General features: G+C 45.5%; 1 protein-coding gene across 1 annotated transcript in view; it reads left to right on the top strand.

Annotated features, from left to right (window-relative positions):
* Positions 1–21796, top strand: part of kiaa1549la (KIAA1549-like a) — a 542422-nt gene that overhangs the window by 502979 nt on the left and 17647 nt on the right. Inside the window, exons 18-19 of the mRNA XM_070898600.1 lie at positions 7813–7907; positions 21048–21181. Of these exons, the coding sequence (XP_070754701.1) occupies positions 7813–7907; positions 21048–21181 (229 nt within the window). The remainder of the gene's footprint in view (positions 1–7812; positions 7908–21047; positions 21182–21796) is intronic.

Raw genomic sequence — 21796 nt, 5'->3', positions numbered from 1 at the left:
AGGCCACGATCAGATCAGCCATGATCCTATTGAATGACAGAGCAGGCTCGAGGGACCAAATGACCTACTTATGTTATGTACACCCTTCCTGCCAATGCACACATTAAGGAACATACGAACAAGAGTAGTCTATTCAGCCCCTTGAGCCTGTTCCATCATTCTGTGAGATCATGGCTGATCTGTATCTTAACTCCATCTACCCACCTTGGCTCCATATCCTCTTATACTTGTAATATATGCATCTGTGAAAATGCTCACAGATTTGTGGAGCTGTTGCATTGTGAGTGGCTTAGCCAGTCACGTGATGGTCACAAAACTCAATAAAACTCCAGTCAGTTCGGTCTCAGTCATCTATGATGAGATATGCAGTTGTTAGCCTGGTGGATGAACTAGTAATGTTTAGTGTGATTGTTAAATCTTTGTTAATACATCAACTAGTTCTTAATAGCAATTTGTTGCTATGAATTCTTAAGCAAAGAACCCATGAAGTGAATACATTACAATACCCTTGTCTATCAAAAATCTATCAATCTCACATTTAAAATCATTAATGGAGCTAAAATCTGCTGCTTTTTATGGGAGAGAGTGCCACACTCCTACCAGCCTCTGCGTGAAGAAGTATTTCCTAATTTCTCTCCTGAATGGCCTGGCTCTGATTTGTCGGTTATGTCCCCCGCTGTCCTAGACTCTTCCCCATTACCCCACCCCCACCACCAACGGATAAATGTTTCTCTCTATTTACCCTATCAAATCCCTAAAAACCTCAATCAAATCATCTCTTAACCTTCTAAGGAAAGAATTAATACCGGGGAAAAATGGGTAGGGCAGATTGCATAGACTAGGCTTGTACTCCCTTGAGTGTCGAAGATTAAGGGGTGATCTAATTGAGGTGTTTAAGCTGATTAAAGGATTTGATACGGTAGACGGAGAGAAACAATTTCCTCTGGTGGGGAAGTCCAGAAAAAGGAGGCTTATGACACTCAACACAAGGTCTGTATATAGAGAAAAGAGTTGTTTATTTAAACCTGATTGATCAAGGGAGACTCGGTCGCATCAGTACTGTTACTGGATGCAATCCACACCGGTCTCTCGGAACAGCCTGGGCTGCTACATTTTATACATTCAAAATACAGTCAAAATCATGAAACTATGCAGGGAAGTGTTCCATTGGTTGTTTGCCACAAGTCCCCGCCCACCTACTACTAATACATTGGCTAATATAGTTACAGTAATTTCATTGGTACATTCAATTTCTAATGATTTCATTGGTACATTCAGTTATAACAAATTTAGCTGGGCGGTCCTTATGAGTTACGTGTTACATTTCTGTGAACTTCTTTCCCAGGCATGGATTCTAATACTGATGTCCTTGATAAGTAAAGCTGGATAATTTCATTTCAAAGAGACCTTGTCTCCTGTTATCTCGTGTACCTCAAGGTGGTCCCTCCAGTTTATTATTTTACGAGCTGTCTTGTATAGCTGTTGGTTTGTTCATAGGCATATGTTCTCAGGAGATGTTATCTCCTCGAGAACTCTCTGACCTCAGTCCTAACCCCTTGTGAGAACCTTTGTTCTTTGTTTCAGATGGAGAAGGCTGTAACCACTAGTTACTAGGCTGCAGAACTCAGCTATTCCATGACCACATTAAGCCTTTCTTTCAGCCTTACTTTGCTTAAGATTTTAACTTTACTAAATTAATTTTTTTCTACTACATGACAAATGCCAGGAGCAAGATTAAGTTAATAACTAGGAAGATCATGGAAAGTACAGGAGGGAATTGAAAAAGTTGATACGGGAGGCAACGAGAACATATATAAGAAATAGGAGCAGGAGTAGATCACTTGGCCTCTCAAGCCTGCTCCGCCATTTAATAAGATCATGGTTGATCTGAGGTTACGAAAGAACGGTTATGAGAAAAGATTATCAGCTAACATTAAACTTGTTAAGTCTTGACTCTAATGTACTGACTTACACGAGACACATGCTGAAGTCAAGGTCACTCAGGACCTGCACCTTTAATTCCAGCTCTCCAGTGCCACACTTGCCTGAGACCTCCCTTTATATACCACAGTGGGACAGGTATGGAGTGTCTCCTGCAAGTGCACCCCTGGTGGTAAGGTATGCTTATTGTTACAGGTCATATCCAGTTACAATCATGTATAGCATGGTAAGATACAGTTATATACAGTAATGTGAGATACATGACAAAACTGAATCCTAAAACCTTTTATAAACAAAGTGTAAGTGATTTGCTTGGGAAAAAGTTGGGCCTTTTAAGGACCCAGAGGGAAATCTTCACGTGGAGGCACAAGATATGACAAAAGTATCAAATGAGTACTTTGCACCTGCCTTCACAAAGGAAGCGGATGATGTGAAGGTGACACTAAAAAAGAAGAGGGAAGCTATGGACAGGATAATAATCGATAGAGAGACGTACTAAACAAGATTAGCATTACTGAAAGTTGGTAAGTCACCTGATCCAAATGGAATGCATCCTCAGTTGCTGAAATAGCAGAGGCATTGGTCACAATCTTTCAATCCTCATTGGTTACAGGAGTAGGAGGGCTGGAGGGTTGCTAATGTTATACCACTATTCAAGAAAGGCATAAACCAGGAAACTACAGGTCAGTCAGCCTAACAGCTGGAGAAGTTATTGGAAATCATTATCAGGGACAAAATAAACTTTCAAGGCGAGCTAGCATGGATTTGTTAAAGGTAAATTGTGTTTGATGAACGTGATTGAAGTTTTTGACGAGGTAACAGGGAAGGATGATCAAGATAATGCAGTAGATCTTGTATATATGGACTTTCGGAAGGCATTCGACAAAGTGCTATACAGGAGGCTTATTAAAAAAATGGAAGCCCATGGAATTAAGGGGGAAATGGTGGTATGGATACAAAATTGGCTCAGTGGCAGGGAGCAAAGGGTGGTGGATGGTTGGTTTTCAGACTGGTAGGTTGTTTGCAGCTGTGTTCCCCAAGGGTCAATTTGCATTTTTTTATAAACAACCTAGACTCGGGTGAAGGGAGCAACATTATAAAGTTTGCAGCTGATACAAAATCTGGCAAAGTAATAAATAGTGATGAGGATAGTTATAGCCTTCAGGTTGAAATAGACAAGATGTTGAAATGGGCAAAAGCGTGGCAAATAGAGTTTAATGCAGAGAAGTGTGAAGTGATGCACTTTGGGAGGACTAATATGGAAAGATGGTATACTATTATTGGCACGATTTTGAAAAGTTTAGATGAGCAGAGAGACCCTGGTGTCCAGACATACAAATCCTTAAAGGTGGCAGAGCAAGTTGATAAGCTGGTCAAATAAGCAAATGGGTTATTCGGTTTTCTAAATAGAGGAATAGAATATAAAAGCAAAGAGCTCATGCTAGAACTTTATAAATCACTGGTTAGGCCTCAGATGGAGTATTGTGGACAATTCTGGGCACCACACTTCAGGAAAGATGTCGAGGCCTTAGAAAGCGTACAGAGGAGGTTTCCCAGGGTGTTACCAGAGATCAGGGACTTCAATTATGAGAGAGGTTGGAAAAGTTAGGATTGTTCTCCTTGGAACAGAGAAGGTTCAGAGGTAACCTAATACAGGTTTTCAAGATGATGAGAGGATTTGATAGAGTAGAGAGAGAAAATCTATTCCCTCTGGTGAGTGGGTCAATAACCAGAGGTCATAGATTCAAAATTATTGGAAAAAGATCTAGCGGGGAGATGAGGAGAAATGTTTTCACTCAGAGTTGTGGGGATCTGGAACACTTTCCCTGAAAAGGTGGGGAAAGCTGATTCCATAAATAATTTTAAAAGGGTGTTGGGCAGGTGCTTGAGGATGAGGAACTGACAGGGTTACGGACAGGAGGCGGGGATGTGGGACTAAACACGATAGCTCTTTCAAAGAGCTGGCACAGGCACGATGGGCTGAATATCCTTCTATGCTGTAGGTTTCTATGAATGTATGAACAAGAGGGCATAACCTTAAAGTTAGAGCTCGGAAGTTCAGGAGTGATGACAGGAAAGACTTCTTCACACAAAGGTCAGTGGAAATCTGGAACTCTCTCCCCCAAAAAGTTGTTGAGGCTGGGGGTCAACTGAAAATTTCAAATGAGAGATTGATAGATTTTTGTTAGGCAAGGGTATTAAGGGTTATGGAACCAAGGGGTTATGCTACAGGTCAGCCATGATCTAATTGAAAAGCAGAAAGCAGAACCAGCTCGAGGGACTGAGTGGCCTCCTCCCGTGCCTATGAAGGGTATTGATTCCAGGAGACTGCAAATCTTGAGTTTGGATTCACAACTGTGCGATGATTGAAGAGCTGAAAAATAATCACTAAACCAGCCCTTAGTTTCATTGATTGCCGCCTGTGTAAATGAGCAAAAAAAATGGTATGGATTTTGCTCCCATTGGAATTGTTAAATAATTAAATGTTATTTTTCTTCAACGATCCTTCGTTAACATAAGGCAAGTTAACAGGTGTTAATGAAACACCTTGGTATTAGGCTTTGAACTGGGGTCCTTGGATCCTAAGCGGGGGGGTCAGTCTGCGAAATTGACAGGTCTCTGTTTGCCGGTCGTGATATTTCGCTCTTTGTTGACTGACTAGCCCTTGCTTTTGGATGGTGTATATTTAAATAATACTTGTTTGGAATAATATTGGCCCGTAACTTGTGGTCAGCAGCGAAGCCAAGGCGTTAGCCCCATGAAGTAAGCTGCCCATAGAGATCTCGCGATCCCTGTGACGAGAGGTTTGACTTCTCCGACGTTCATTTTGAAATCAACGGAGTGCAGTGGGGATCCCCTAGCGCGAGCTGTTGTGATGGTAGCAGGCTGTCTAAGCAGCCAATCAAAATGCAGAATTCTCACAACCACCGAACAAGGAAGTGGGTGAGCTCTTAAAATTCTAACGTAAAAATGGTTAGAGAGAGCAAAACAAAGATCGGGGCTCACACACGGGGAAAGGCAAACCTGAAATAAAGATGGACAAACTTTATTAAAAATAAATTTTTTTTTTTTAGTTTCTTAACATTTTTAATCTTTATTAAAATGGATACATTTGATACTGCACAAAATTAAAGTTCGTTTTTCAATGCCGTAAATTTGGTTGGGCAGTCAATAGACTGTTAAAACCCCAGTTACACCTGATCCAACAAGGTCTAACTTTTAGCGGGGATTTAACCGCTTGCTTACTGCGGAAGAGCCGAAGTTTTCGTTTGTTGCAATGATTTGAGAGATTTCACAGATTGTCGACTTGGGGTGGGGGGGGGGAGGTTCCGGGGGAGGGAGTTGAGCTTGGCGGGGGTGGGGGGAGGAGTTGGGGGGGGGGGTTGAGCTTGGGGAGGGGTGTTGGGGGAGTTTGGGGGGAGGTCACACACCACAGGCAGTGTTGGGATTGTGAATGACGGACCGCAGCTTCAGAAATTCCGCATGTGGCTGCTCGTGAGCCAAATCCCGAGTTTCTGTCAGTTTCAAAGGCAGGATGATGGCAAACGCTACCAGGTGTAAGGCCTGCTTTTACCAGCGTAAGGGGTAGAAATTTGGTGGGATAGTGCCCCTCACTACAGGGGCGCTAAATTGTTGGCAGTTGCGAGCGCTGGCATTGGCGGCGCTCGGCAGATTCAGTGTGCTGGTACCAACGGCGCTGAGGAGTATTGCTCGAGAACGCCGCGCCGGTGTGCAACGCCCCCGGTATCGACACGGACGTAAAATTTGTTTTGCGCTGCACCCGTAACGCCCCCTAGTGACCCCGCCGGAGAAAGCTGGCATGCAGATGTGTCTCGGGGCACTAAGGGAAGGAATGGCTGCGTGAGGTAAGTGTGATTGATATATATTTATTTGCGATTTAACTTTATTTGTGATGAGTAATGTATTGAGAATGTTGTTTATGTTTTTTTGTTCCGATTTTTTTCTATAGGGAAGCCTCTCTCAGGGCGTAATATATAGATATAGAATATAGAAAATAGGTGCAGGAGTAGGCCATTCGGCCCTTCGAGCCTGCACCACCATTCAATATGATCATGGCTGACCATGCAACTTCAGTACCTCACTCCTGCCTTCTCTCCATAACCCTTGATCCCTTTAGCCATAAGGGCCACATCTAACTCCCTTTTGAATATATCTAACGAACGGGCCTCAACAACTTTCTGTGGTAGAGAATTCCACAGGTTCACAATTCTCTGAGTGAAGAAGTTTCTCCTCATCTCGGTCCTAAATGGCTTACCTCTTATCCTTAGACTGTGTCCCCTGGTTTTGGACTTCCCCAACATCGGGAACATTCTTCCTGCATCTAACCTGTCCAATCCTGTCAGAATTTGATATGTTTCTATGAGATCCCCTCTCATTCTTCTAAACTCCAGTGAATATAAGCCCAGTCGATCCAGTCCTTCCTCAGTCCTGCCATTCCGGGAATCAGGCTGGTGAACCTTCGCAACACTCCCTCAACAGCAAGAACGTCCCCCCTCAGACTAGGAGACCAAAGCTGTACAAAGGCGTGACGAAGCCGGCTCTCCAGCTCCAGATATTCAGTTACTCACCCGGCCTAGCGCCCTGAGATAAGTGTGGAACGCCTCCCTTAGCGCTCCGCTCCACTCTTGGGGCGCAGCTGCTGAATTTTTGGCTGCCGACACAAGCCATTTCCCGGTGTTAAATTTAGCAACTGCCCAACATTACCTCCTTAAGAACCCTCCAACCAAATTTGCAGCCCTAAGAGTTTAAAAAACATAAAAATAATTTTTTTCAATCATTTATACATTAAAAACCTGTACAATAAGGTAAGCTTATTTTAAGCCCCTTTAAAGCATTTACATTTCTGTTTCAAAAAATTAAATTTTTGTTTTAAATATTTAATTCAATGGCATTTTAATTAATTTTAAATATGTGATGTTTTAAAAAATTTATTTGAGTTGTAGTTGTATTTTGGGGGGGGGTATGTACGTATGGGAATCCTCATAAGCATGAATGGGAATCACCCTGCTTTCATTGGTTGGGCCGGCCCACGTGATCCCGGGGGCACTTGCAAACCGCCTGCACCCCTGAGATACGTGGGCCTCTACCCGCAGGTACCCGGAGAGGTTTGGGACCGTGAGTCTCCATACATTCTGGACCACCGGGTACGCTGGGCATTTTATTTGCGGATCGGAGGCACATCCCCATGAGAAGCCTCCGACCGCAAATTTAACGCCAGGGTCCTATGCAGAGTGAGGCTTTCGTCTTCAATTATGAGGTCAGCTTGCATGAACTTGGATTGTATTCCTTGACCTTAGATGGTTGAGGGATAATGTAATCGCGGTCTTCAAAATGATAAAAGGATTCGATAGGGTCGACACATAAAACGATTTCTGCTGGTGGGGGAATGCAGAAAAAGGGGGCACGTTATTTAAATTAGAGCTAGGCTATTCAGGAGTAAAACCAGGAAGCGGTTTTTCACACAAGGGGTGGTGGAAATCTGGAAATGTCATCCCCGAAAGGCTGTGAATGCTGGCGGGGTGTGTGGGGAGGGGGGTGGGGTGGGGGGTCAATTGAAATTTTCCAGCCTTAGATCAGAAGATTTTTATGAGGTAAGGGTATCAAGGGATATGGATCAGATGACGTTGAGATGCAGATCAGCCATGATCTCATCAAATGGCGGAACAATCTCGAGGGGCTGAATGGCCTCCTGCTCTGACATTCCAGCCAAAGAGGGTGTGAAGGGACAAGAGGAATTGATGATAAGAATTTTGCAAATGTAAGATAAAGAAAGTACGAAGATGGTTTAGAACTTGTTTGGATATAGTGTAAAAATGGCTAATTGGTGATTTTATTCTAAACTCTTTCTAGGCGTACAGATATTCTCAGCTCCCGGAAATGTCTGTCGGATCCCCACCCCCTGTTCCTCCCAGAAATGCACCAGCAACAGTTGTATCCCTCAGACGGTAAAGTATTGTGCCATTTAATAACACAAAGCAACTTGCATTTATACAGCACCTTTAACAACAACAACGACAACTTCTATTTATATAGCATTTTTAATGCAGTCAAACTCCCAAAGCGCTTCACGGGAGTGTATTCAAACAGAATTTGACATTGAGACATTAGTGCAGGTGTCCAAAAGTTTGGTCAAAGAGGTAGGTTTCAAGGTTCATCTTAAAGGGGGAGAGAGAGGCGGAGAGGTTTAAGGAGGGAATTCCAGAACTTAGGGCCTCGGCAGCTGAAGGCGCTGCCGCCGATGGTGGAACGATAAAAATCGGGAATGCTCAAGGGATCAGAACTGCATGAGCGCAGAGATCTCAGGAGATTGTAGGAATGGAGCAGGTTGCAGAGATAGGGAGGAGCAAGGTTATGCAGGGATTTTCCGGATGAGACATTAAACTGAGGCCCCGTCTGCTCCCTCTGGTGGACGTAAAAGATCCCATGGCACTTTTTTAAAGAAGAGTTATCCCCGGTATCCTGGCCAATATTCATCCCTCAGTCAATATGACAAAAAACAGGTCATTATCATATTGTTGTTTGCGGGAGCTTGCTGTGCACAATTTGGCTGCAACATTTCCTACATTACAACAGTGAATACACTTCAAAAGTACTTCATTGTCTGTAAAGCGCTTTGGGACGTTCGTTGGCCGTGAATGGTGCTATTTAAATGCAAATCTCTCTTTTTATTTGAAAACAAGGAGAAGAATTTTCAATTCGAGGCATTGCCGGACTGGGAGCCAACGTAGGTCAGCGAGCACAGGGAGTGATTGGTGAGCGGGACGTTAGGATACGGGCAGCAGAGCATTGGATGAGCTCAAATTGCTGCAGGGTGCAATGTGGGAGGCCGGCATGGAGAGTGTTGGAATAGTCAAGATATTTAAAGATCGATATAAAACGTAATCTTAAAAAAATAAAACACAACAGACTTCCCCGATATCGCTCAGTTGGCGCGTTCAGCTGCTCAGTCAGAGTAGTTTAGTCTTACCAGACCCGATCATAGAATCATAGAATGGTTACAGCTGAAAAGGACCATTCGGCCTGTCGAGCCCATGCCGGCTCTCTGCAAGAGCACGTCAGGTAGTTCTACTCCCCCGCCCTTTCCTCGTAGTCCTGCAAATTTTTTTCCTTCAGGTACTTATCCAATTCCCTTTTGAAAGCCGTGATTGAGTCTGCCTGCACCTCCCTTTCAGGCCGTGCATTCCAGATCCTAACCACTCGCTGCGTAAAAAAGTTTTTCCTCGTGCCACCTTTGGTTCTTCTGCCAATCACCTTAAATCTGTGTCCTCTGGTTCTCGACGCTTCCACCAATGGGAACAGTTACTCTCTATTTACTCTGTCTGGACCCCTCATGATTTTGAACACCTCTATCAAATCTCCTCTCAATCTTCTCTGCTCCAAGGAGAACAACCCCAGCTTCTCCAGTCTACCCACGTATCTGTAATCCCTCATCCCTGGAACCATTCTTGTAAAGATTTTCTGCGCCCTCTCTAAGGCCTTCACATCCTTCCTAACGTGCAGTGCCCAGAATTGGACCCCAAACTCCAGTTGAGGCTGAACCAGTGTTTTATAAAAGTTCATCATAACTTCCTTGCTTTTGTACTCTATACCTTTATTTCTGAAGCCCAGGATCCCGTAAGCTTTTTTAACCACTTTCTGAACCTGCCCGGCCACCTTCAGCGATTTGTGCACATATACCCCCCCAGGTCTCTCTGTTCATGCAGCCCCTTTAGAATTGCACCCTTTAGTTTATGTTGCCGCTCCTCATTCTTCCGATCGAAATGTATCACTTTGCAATTTTCTCCGTTAAATTCCTTGTGCCACGTGTCCGCCCATTCCACCAGCCTGTCTATGTCCTCTTGAAGTCTATCACTATCCTCCTCACTGTTCACTTTACTTCCAAGTTTCTATCCCTAATTATCGTTTCTAAAAGCCTCCCCATTCCCGAGGTTAAATTGATTGGTCTTTAGTTTATACTTACACCCTTTTTTGTACAAGGGTGTAACATTTGCAATTCTCCAGTCCCCTGTCACCACCCCCATGTCTAAGAAGGTTTGTAAGATTATCTCTGCATTTATCCCCCTTACCTCCCTCAAGCATTCTAGAATGAATCCTATCCGGTCCTGGAGACTTATCTACTTTAAGTGCAACCAGCCTTTCTACTACCTCAATTTTTATCCCATCCAGTATCTCAACTTTCTGCTCTTTCTCTATGACTGTGGTAAAGACAGATGCAAAGTATCATTTAGTATCTCAGCCATGTCCTCTGCCTCCATGCATTGGTCTCCTTTTTGGTCCCTAATCGGCCCTACCCCTCCTCTTACTACCCGTTTATTATTTTATGCCTATACAAGACTTTTACATAGAAACATAGAAAATAAGTGCAGGAGTAGGCCCTTCGAGTCTGCACCACCATTCAATAAAATCATGGCTGATCATTCACCTCAGTACCCCTTTCCTGCTTTCTCTCCATACCCCTTGATCCCTTTAACCGTAATGGCGATATCTAACTCCCTCTTGAATATATTCAACAAATTAGCATCACCAACTCTCTGCAATGTGGAATTCCACAGGATAACAACTCTCTGAGTGAAGAAGTTTCTCCTCATCTCAGTCCTAAATGGCTTATCCCTTATCCTTAGACTATGTCCCCTGGTTCTGGGCTTCCCTAAAATCGGGAACATTATTCCTGCATCTAACCTGTCCAGTCCCGTCAGAATTTTATATGTTTCTATAAGATCCCCTCTCATCCTTCTAAACTCCAGTGAATACAGGCCCAGTCGATCCAGTCTCTCCTCATATGTCAGTCCTGCCATCCCGGGAATCAGTTTGGTGAACCTTCGCTGCACTCCCTCAATAGCAAGAACATCCTTCCTCAGATTAGGAGACCAAAACTGAACACAATATTCCAGGTGAGACCTCACCAAGGCCCTGTACAACTGCAGTAAGACCTTCCTGCTCCTATACTCAAATATCCTAGCTATGAAGGCCAACATACCATTTGCCTTCTTCACCGCCTGCTGTACCTGCATGCCAACTTTCAATGACTGATGTACCATGACACCCAGGTCTCCTTGCATCTCCCCTTTTTCTAATCTGCCACCATTCAGATAATATTCTGTCTTCGTGTTTTTGCCCCCAAAGTGGATAACCTCACATTTATCCACATTATACTGCATCTGCCGTGCGTTTGCCCACTCACCTAACCTGTCCAAATCATCCTGCAGCCTCTTAGCCTCCTCCTCACAGCTCACACCGGCACCCAGTTTAATGTCGTCTGCAAACTTCGAGATATTACACTCAATTCCTTCATCCAAATCATTAATGTATATTGTAAATAGTTGGGGTCCCAGCACTGAGCCCTGCGGTACCCCACTAGTCACTGCCTGCCGTTCTGAAAAGGACCTGTTTAACCCGACTCTCTGTTTCCTGTCTGAAACCAGGTCTCTATCCATGTCAGTACATTACCCCCAATAACATGTGCCTTAATTTTGCACACCAATCTCTTGTGTGAGACCTTGTCAAAAGCCTTTTGATGTCCAAATACACCACATCCACTGGTTCTCCCTTATCCACTCTACTAGTTACATCCTCAAAGAATTCTAGAAGATTTGTCAAGCATGATTTTCCTTTCATAAATCCATGCTGACTTGGATCGATCCTGTCACTGCTTACCAAATGCGCTGCTATTTCATCTTTAATAATTGATTCCAACATTTTCCCACTACTGATGTCAGGCTAACCAATCTATAATTACCCGTTTTCTCTCTCGCTCCTTTCTTAAAAAGTGGTGTTACATTAGCTACCCTCCAGTCCATAGGAACTGATCCAGATTCGATAGACTGTTGGAAAATGATCACCAATGCATCCACTATTTCTAGGGCCACTTCCTTAAATACCCTGGGATGCAGACTATCAGGCCCCAGGGATTTATCAGCCTTCAATCCCATCAATTTCCCTAACACAATTTCCCACCTAATAAGGATTTCCTTCAGTTCCTCCTTCTCACTGGACCCTCGGTCCCCTAGTATTTCGTGAAGACAGAACTAAAGTATTTCTTCAACTGGTCCGCCATTTCTTTGTTCCCCATTATAAATTCATCTGAATCTGACTTCAAGGGACCTACATTTGTCTTCACTAATCTTTTTCTCTTCACATATCTATAGAAGCTTTTGCAGTCGGTTTTTATGTTCCCAGCAAGTTTCCTCTCATACTCTATTTTCCTCCTCCTAATTAAACCCTTTGTCCTCCTCTGCTGAATTATAAAATTCTCCCAGTCCTCAGGTTTGCTGCTTTTTCTGGCCAATTTATATGCCTCTTCCTTGGATTTAACACTATCTTTAATTTCCCTTGTTAGCCACAGTTGAACCACCTTCCCCATTTTATTTTTTACTCCAGACAGGGATGTGCAATTGTTGAAGTTCTTCCATGTGATCTTTAAATGTTTGCCATTGCCTATCCTCCATCAACCCTTTTGGATTCCCTTTTCTCATACTCCGTCTTTTGCCCCTCTTATTTCCTTTTTCACTTCCCCTCTGAACTTTCTATATTCAGCCTGGTTCTCACTTGTATTCTCAACCTGACATCTGTCATATGCCCCCTTTTTCTACTTCACCTTACTCTCTATTTCTTTCGTCATCCAGGGAGCTCTGACTTTAGTTACCCTACCTTTCCCCCTCGTGGGAATGTACCCGAACCATGTACTCTTTAACAGCAGCCCATTGTTTGATTACAGTTTTGCCTGCTAATCTTTGATTCCAATTTACCCGGGCCAGACCCATTCTCAACCCAATGAAATTGGCCTTCCTCCAGTTAAGTATTTTTACTCTAGATTGCTCCCTGTTCTTTTCCATAGCTAATCTAAACCTTGTGATACTATGATTACTGTTCCCTAAATGTTCCCCTACTGACACTTGCTCCCCTTGACCCACCTCATTCCCCAGAACCAGATCCACCAATGCCTCCTTCCTCGGGCAGGAAACATACTGATCAAGAAAGCTCTCCTGAACATACTTCAGAAATTCTTCCCCCTCTCTGCCCTTTACACTATTCCTAACTCAGTCTATATTTGGATAGTTGAACACCCCCATTATCACTACTCTGTAGTTTTTGCAGCTCTCTGTAATTTCCTTGCAACTTTGCTCCTGTATATCCTTCCCGCTAGTTGGTGGCCTATAGAATACACCTAGTAGTGTAATGGCACCTCTATTGTTTTTTAACTCTAACCAAATAGATTCTGACCTTGACCCCTCCAGGACATCCTCTCTCTCCAACACTGTAACATTCTCCTGAACCAATACTGCCACACCACCTCCTTTCTTTCCTTCCCTATCTTTCCTGAACACCTTATATCCAGGAAGATTTAGTACCCATTCCTGCCCTTTTTTGAGCCTGGTCTCCGTTATCGCCACAACATCATATTCCTATGTGGCTATTTGCGCCTGAAGCTCACCAACCATATTTATCACACTTTGTGCATTTACACACATGCACTATAAACCTATCTTAGACTCCTTGTATTCTCTCTAAATCTGACCCCACCTGTTACTTTACTATTTCTTACTCTAGTGCTATCTGTCTCTCCCTATCCTTTGTGCACTTTGATTCTCCTTTCTAATGCTACATCCTGGTGCCCATCCTACTACTAAATTAGCTTAAACGCTCCCCAACAGCACTAGCAACCCCCCGCACCGCCCCGTCGCCCCCCAACCCGGCTCCCCCCTCCCCCGGGGGAGGACATAGGATCCAGCTCTGTTGAGGTGCAACCCGTCTGGCCTGTACAGGTCCCACCTCCCGCAGAAGCGGTCCCAATACCTCAGGAATCTAAAGCCCTCCCGCCTGCACCAACTCCCCAGCCACACATCCATCTGCTCTATCCTCCTATTTCGATACTCACTCGCACGTGGCACCGGGAGTAATCCAGCCATTACTATCTTTGAGGTCGTGCTAATGTCTTCCCTAGCTCCCTAGAATCTACCTGCAGGACCTCATCCCTCTTCCTACTATGTCATTGGTCCCAATATGGAACACGACCTCTGGTCCTAGTTTATACTGAGTTACCTGATTTGAACTGGTGTGGCAGTGTGGGGGTGGGGGGACGTTGGGGAGGGGGGGGGGGGGTGGGGGGACGTTGGGGAGGGGGGGGGTGGAGGGTGGAGGGTAGCAATTTGCCTCACACCCCATGGCTAAGGAGAAAGAAATCAGCCAGGGTTCCTGCTCCTGATCGCGTTCCAATGATTCCACCTGGAAAAACCATCGCTGAGACCAAGGTCTTTACCATCCATCCTTCCGTTGGTTTGGCTTTCCTTACTCCTTCGTGTAGCGTGATCTTTCCTACATAAATACGAGGTTGTTATTATTGTATCATCTTCTCGCCCCAGTGCCCCTCTCAGATACAGGGTACGGTAACATAGTGGTTATATTACTGGACTGGTAATCCAGAGGCCTGGATTAATGACCTGGAGAGATGAGTTTAAATCCCACCACGGCAGCTGGGGAATATAAATTCAATGAATTAAATAAATGCTAGTATCAGTAATGGTGACCGTGGGCCCAAACCTGGCCATGACTTGCATCAGTTTTTTGGAATATGTTGCTTTTTTCTGGCGTAAGTTAAAAAATGCCATTTTCCTCCCAAAATTTGCTCCAGAGTAAGTCCGTTAGGTCCGATTTTTTTTTAGGTCAGTTTTTTTTTCCAAAAGGGGGCGTTCCCAGACACTTACGACAGTTTTGGACATTTATGCCACTTTGGCCAGCAAACACTTACTCCAAATCCACTTAGGTCAGCGTATGTATGTGGCCAGCTCTGAAAAACCTTACGGGCAGTGAAGAAAAAGCAGCGCACAATAGGGCAGGCATAGGGCAGGGAAGGGAACTGGAGAGGTCCTCAACAACCAAGCACCAAACATTAAGGAAAAGCTCAAACCATTAAAATACAATTAAAAAAGAAGTAAATCCTACCTTATCTTTAAAATCTGCCCGGGAAAGGCAGCGGGCCGGCCTGAGCGTGAGGCCATTCGGCCTGGGACAGGGGAGGGAAGACATGCACCGAAGAAGTCACAGCTGCTGTGCCGGGGTGTCTCACGGTGGGGGGGGGGGGGGCGGCGCCGAGCGACCGGAGGAATCACAGCTCCTGGGTGTGGAAGTCTCATCTCTCCCACACACCCCCCCCACCCAAAACGCTCCTCCCACCCCCCCCAAAAAACTCTCCTCCTCCCCTCCCCCCCAAAACTCTTCACCGCCGCCCCCCCCCCCCCCCACCGCCCCCTCAATCAAAAGTTTCAAGCACAGCCACACAAGCACAGCCACTAAATAAAAAATAAAAGCGAAGTCCTTACCTGCCCAGGAACTCAGCGGGCCAGACGGCCAGTGCGGGAGTCCACTCGGCCGGGGATAGGGTGCGGCGAGAGATCGGGCGTACCTTCGACCTGGGATAGGGGCTGTGAGCGAGATGGGATTGAAGGCCGATAAATCCCCGGGGCCTGATAGTCTGCTTCCCATAGTACTTAAGGAAGTGGCCCTAGAAATAGTGGATGCAATGGTGATCATTTTCCAACAGTCTATTGACTCTGGATCAGTTCCCATGGACTGGAGGGTAGCGAATGTAACACCACTTTTTAAAAAAGGAGGAAGCGAGAATATGGGTAATTATAGACCGGTTAGCCTGACATCAGTAGTGGGGAAAATGTTGGAATCAATCATTAAGGATGAAATAGCATCACATTTGGAAAGCAGTGACAGGATCGGACCAAGTCAGCATGGATTTATGAAAGGGAAATCATGCTTGACGAATCTTCTGGAATTTTTTGAGTATGTAACTAGTAGAGTGGACAAGGGAGAACCAGTGGATGTGGTGTATTTGGACTTTCAAAAGGCTTTTGACAAGGTCCCGCACAAGAGATTGGTGTGCAAAATCAAAGCGCATGGTATTGGGGGTAACATGCTGACGTAGATAGAAAACTAGTTGGCAGACAGAAAGCAGAGAGCCGGGATAAACTAGTCCTTTTCAGAATGGCAGGCAGTGACTAGTGGAGTGCTGCAGGGCTCAGTGCTGGGACCCCAGCCATTTACAATATACATTAATGATTTGGATGAAGGAATTGAGTGTAATATCTCCATATTTGCAGATGACACTAAACTGGGTGGTGGTGTGAGCTGTGAGGAGGAGGCTAAGAGGCTGCAGGGTGACTTGGACAGGTTAGGTGAGTGGGCAACTGCATGGCAGATGCAGTATAATGTGGATATATGTGAGGTTATCCATTTTGGGGGCAAAAACACGATGGCAGAATATTATCTGAATGGCGGCAGATTAGGAAAAGGGGAGGTGCAATGAGACCTGGGTGTCATGGTTCATCAGTCATTGAAAGTTGACATGCAGGTACAGCAGGCAGTGAAGAAGGCAAATGGTATATTGGCCTTCTTAGCTAGTGGATTTGAGTATAGGAGCAGGGAGGTCTTACTGCAGTTGTACAGGGCCTTAGTGAGGCCTCACGTGGAAAATTGTGTTCAGTTTTGGTCTCCTAATTTGAGGAAGGACGTTCTTGCTATTGAGGGAGTGCAGCGAAGGTTCACCAAACTGATTCCAAGGATAGCTGGACTGTCATACGAGGAGAGACTGGATCAACTGGACCTTTATTCACTGGAGTTTAGAAGGATGAGAGGGGATCTCATAGATTCTGACGGGACTGGACAGGTTAGATGCAGGAAGAATGTTCCCAATGTTGGGGAAGTTCAGAACCAGGGGACATAGTCTTAGGATAAGAGGTAGGCCATTTAGGACTGAGATGAGGAGAAACTTCTTCACTCAGAGTTATTAACCTGTGGAATTCCCTGCCGCAGAGAGTTGTTGATGCCAGTTCATTAGATATATTCAAGAGGGAGTTAGATATGGCCCTTACGGCTAAGGGGATCAAGGGGTATGGAGAGAAAGCAGGAAAGGGGTACTGAGGGAATAATCAGCCGTGATCTTATTGAATGGCGGTGCAGATTCGAAGGGCCAAATGACCTACTCCTGTACCTATTTTCTATGTTTCAATGTTTCGATGTCCTGCTCACAGCCCACAGAACGCGCTGGGAGGGCAGGAGCATGCGCGCAGCTTTCACTGCTTTGTGCGCTGGCCTATTGCTCTGCCCCCCCACCTTTCAGTTTGCGTGCCACGCCAAAACTCCGGGGACTCCGAAGAGCGGTCAGGATGGGCCCCTTTCTTCTGGCACCCTTTCCAGCGCGCAAAGTCGGCGCGCTTCAGGTCAGTGTGCAGAAAAAAGGGGTTGGGTAATGTTGGGGCCTATGTAACGACAACTGTAAAAATCCATCTGGTTCACTAATATCCTTAAGGGAGGAAAATATGCTGTCCTTAACCGCTCTGGCCTATATGTGACTCCAGACACATAGCAATGTGGTTGGCTCTTAACTGCCCTGGGAAATGGCGAGACACTCAGTTGTCTGCTATGAATTGCAGCGGTTCAAGAAGGCGGCTCACCACCATGTTCACAAGGGCAGTAAGGATGGGCATTAAATGCTGGCCTTGCCAACGACGCCCACATCCTTTAAAAATTTTTATACATTCCTAGGATGTGAACATTGCTGGCAAGGCCAGCATTTATAGCCCATCCCTAATTGCCCTTGAGAAGGTGGTGGTGAGCCACCTTCTTGAACCGCTGCAGTCCCGTGTGGTGAAGGTACCCCCACAGTGCTGTTAGGGAGGGAGTTTCAGGATTTTGACCCAGCGACGATGAAGGAACAGTGATAAATTTCCAAGTCAGGATGGTGTGTAACTTGGAGGGGAACTTGCAGGTGGTGGTGTTCCCATGTGCCAGCTGCTCTTGTCCTTCTAGGTGGTAGAGGTCATGGGTTTGGGAGATGCTGCCAAAGAAGCCTTGGTGAGTTGATGCAGTGCACACTGCAACCACGGTGTGCCGGTGGTGGAGGGAGCAGGGGTTGCATTTTTGGTTCCTCTCCGCTCCATTTTTCTCCCAGGAGTGGCGGCAATGGCGGCGGTGAGATAGTCTGGCCGGGCGGTCAGCCTCCAGCGACCCGCAGCGATCCTGTGTCCGGTTTAGCGGTGGCATGGAGCAGCACCGCCCGGAAGAGCTGCGCCCAGTGTGCAACGCCCCTGGTTGTGACACCGATGTGAGTTTGGACTTCAGCCCGACCTGTCCACCCCGCAGCGCGCCCCGCAGTGAACGCCTAGAAAATCAGGCGGTTCAATGATACCGACAGCGGAGAGGTAAGTTACGGACACCTGAGGTAAGTGTGATTGTTTTTTCTTTTAATTTTTTTTGCGATTTGTGTTGTCGTGACATGGGCAATGTTTTGGGAATTTTTTAGGTTTTTTTCTTCCCAGGCGTCTCTGGGAGCGCTCCCAGCCCGGCTCTTTAGCTTGGGAGTTTCCCATCCTAACATGCTAAGAGACGTATACAACACCTCCCTTAGCGCTGCGCCCCCTGACTCAGGGCCCAGCTGCCCAACGTTACTTACTGAGGCGCAAACTGTTCCCGGGCGCTAACTTTACTGCCCCGCCGCCATTACCGCCCCAAAATCAACAAAGCCAAAAATCCAGTCCTGAATGTTGAAGGTGGTGGATGGGGTGCCGATCATTCAGGCTGCTTTATCCTGGATGGCGTTGAGCTTCTTGAATGTTGTTGGATCTGCACTCATCCAGGCAAGTGGAGAGTATTCCATCACTCTCCTGACTTGTGCCTTCATTCTGTGAATAAATTAAAAGGAAATAACTGCATGCAGATATAAATGAGCAGTCAGCGTGCAGTCAGGTTGGAAAAGTGATGCATAGTCCATGGAACGAGTCCCCAAGGTTTAGTGCCAGTGAGGATAAAATGCCACTCACATTTGCAGCCGTTTCCAGATAATTTAAAACTACCTTCAGTGCATCAGACATTGGACTAGAACCCTGGGAGTTTGGTTTCTTCCATTATCTTATCTGAACTCCCCTCTGTGTTAATTTGGCCTAAAGCGAAATAGGTTCCGCAAGTTATTGCTACATTACAAAAACAAATTATGTAACTGAACTAAATTCACAGCTGTCGATTTATTTATGTTCCTTTCTCTTCAACTTGCATTTTTTTTAATTTATTCTCAGGTGTAATGGATTTGCTTAATGGGTTTTTGCTTAAAAATTCATAGCAACATATTGCTATTAAGTTACAATCACACTATACATTACCAGTTCATCCACTAGGCTCACAGCTGCAGACCTCATCGTGGATGACCTAGACCCAAATGACTGGAGTTTTATTGAGTCTTGTGAACATCACGTGCCTGGCTAAGCCACTCACAATGCAACAGCTCTACAACTCTTTTAATCATAACATTAATCCAAGTGCCCCTTTTTGTAAGGGCACCAAAACCACACAAATTATCAAATAATCATTAAAATGAACCTTGCCAAATCAAATTAAAATTCTGTCCCCTGTTGTAATGATGCCCTCCAGCCCCTCTGGCGCCCACCTCTCGCGGAAGGCCGTGAGCGTACCAGTGGACAGCGCGTGCTCTATCCCCAGGGATACCCTGGCACAAACGTAACCGCGGAAGGGAGGCAGGCAGTCGGGCTGAACGACCCTCTTAACTGCCTGCTGCCTGGAACGGTTAATGGGCACCCAACAGCTCTACAACTATTTTAGTTTGACCCATAAATCAAGTGCCCCCTTATTAAAGGGGCACCAAAACCGACAAATAAACAAATTAAACTTTCGACATTAAGTGGTTCAAATTAAAATTTGGTTGCCGGAGGTGATGATGCACTCCAGTCCCTCTGGCGCCCACCTTATGCGGAAGGCCGCAAGCGTACCAGTGGACACTGTGTGCTCCATCTTCAGGGACACCCTGGCATGGAAGAGAGGCAGGCAGTCGGGCTGAACGATCCTTTCGACTGCCCGCTGCCTGGACCAGTTAATGGCCACCCAACCTGTGAGCATACTCACAGGTGCATACATTACATCTTGAAATAAGAGACAAATAATTATAGAATCCTACAGCACAGAAGAGGGCCATTCGGCCCATTGTGCCTGTGTCGGCTCTCTGAAAGAGCGATCCAATTAGTCCCACTCCCCTCTGATCTTTCACCATAGCCCTGCAAATTTTTCCACTTCAAGTATTTATCCAGTTCCCTTTTGAAAGTTACTATTGAATCTGCTCCCACCGCCCTTTCAGGCAGCGCATTCCAGATCATAACAACTCGCTGCGTAAACACAATTCTCATCTCCCCCTCTGGTTCTTTTGCCAATTACATTAAATCTGTGTCCCTCTGGTTACCGACCCTCCTGCTGGTCAAACGGTTTTTCCCCATTTACTCTATCAAAACCTCTCATAGTCATTGAATCAGAAAAAAGGGAGCTGGGGAAGGAGGGACCAAGACATCAAAAGAAAAGGGGAGAAGGAGGAAATAAAGAGAGAGCGAGTATACATGGAACGATTGTGCAGTGATGTAATAGATCATCTCAGTTAAGTAATTATTAATTCGGGCTAAACAGGGTAGATGCAGGGAGGATGTTTCCCCCGGCTGGGGAGTCGAGAACCAGGAGTCCCAGTCTCAGAATAAGGGGTCGGCCATTTAGGACTGAGATGAGGAGAAACTTCTTCACTCAGAGGGTTGTGAATCTTTGGAATTCTCTACTCCAGAGGGCTGTGGAAGTCAGTCTTTGAGTATATTCAAGGCTGTGATCAATAGATATTTGAATATTAAGGGTATCAAGGAATATGGGGACAGTGCAGGAGAGTGGAGTTGAAGTCGAAGATCAGCGATGATATTGAATGGCGGAGCAGGCTCGAGGGGCCAAATGGCCTATTCCTGCTCTTATTCCGGCTCTTATGTTCTAGTCATTGAATCAGAAAAAAGTGGGATGGGGAAGGAGGGACAAAGGAATCGAAAGTAAGGGGGAGAAGGAGGAAATAAAGACAGAGCAAATATACATGGAACGATTGTTCAGTGATGTAATGGATCATCTCAGTTCAGTAATTATCGCCGATTGTTTACTTTAGAAAGTGCCTCTGTCCCGGTTTGACGAGTAATGTATCGTTTAAAAAAGACAAATGTACTTATTTAAAAAAAAATCTGCACTCCTGTCTGATTCGTTCCCTTTCTGACACACAGTTCGACGTCAGAGAATGGCAATAACACGAGAGCAGCGGACAGTCAGAGCACCGACCAGTCACAACATGATGCTCCATTCGCGCCAGCACCCAGATCCACTGCCCCGGCAGAACAGCCAATCACAAACTACTCAGGTGAGCCGTTTGAAGCGATGTGTTGTTAGCTCTCTTAGGGATGATGTCGGGCTCCTTGAGTCTTTGTTGGAGCAGCACCCACCCAGGCAAGTGCCGATTATTCCATCACACTCCTGACTTGTCGTTAAAGAAAGAAGTTGCATTTATGTAGCACCTTCCACGACCTTCCAAAGAACTTCGCAGCCAATGAACTGTAGTCACTGTTGTAATGTAGGAAACGCGGCAGCCTATTTGCGCATAGCAAGCTTCCTCAAACAGCAATGTGATAATGACCCTCTGTTTTTAATGATCATCTGTTGGAAGCGACTTGGATAGGTTAGGTGAGTGGGCAAATGCATGGCAGATGAAGTATAATGTGGATAAATGTGAGGTTGTCCACTTTGGTGGTAAAAACAAAGAGACAATTATCTGAATGGTGACAGATTAGGAAAGGGGGAGGTGCAACGAGACCTGGGTGTCATGGTACATCAGTCATTGAAGGTTGGCATGCAGGTACAGCAGGCGGTTAAGAAAGCAAATGGCATGTTGGCCTTCATAGCGAGGGGATTTGAGTACAGGGGCAGGGAGGTGTTGCTACAGTTGTACAGGGCCTTGGTGAGGCCACACCTGGAGTAT

Source organism: Pristiophorus japonicus, chromosome 14 (genome assembly GCF_044704955.1).
Source record: "Pristiophorus japonicus isolate sPriJap1 chromosome 14, sPriJap1.hap1, whole genome shotgun sequence".
Lineage (NCBI taxonomy): Eukaryota > Metazoa > Chordata > Chondrichthyes > Pristiophoridae > Pristiophorus > Pristiophorus japonicus.
This window is presented reverse-complemented; position numbering and strand designations above follow the sequence as displayed.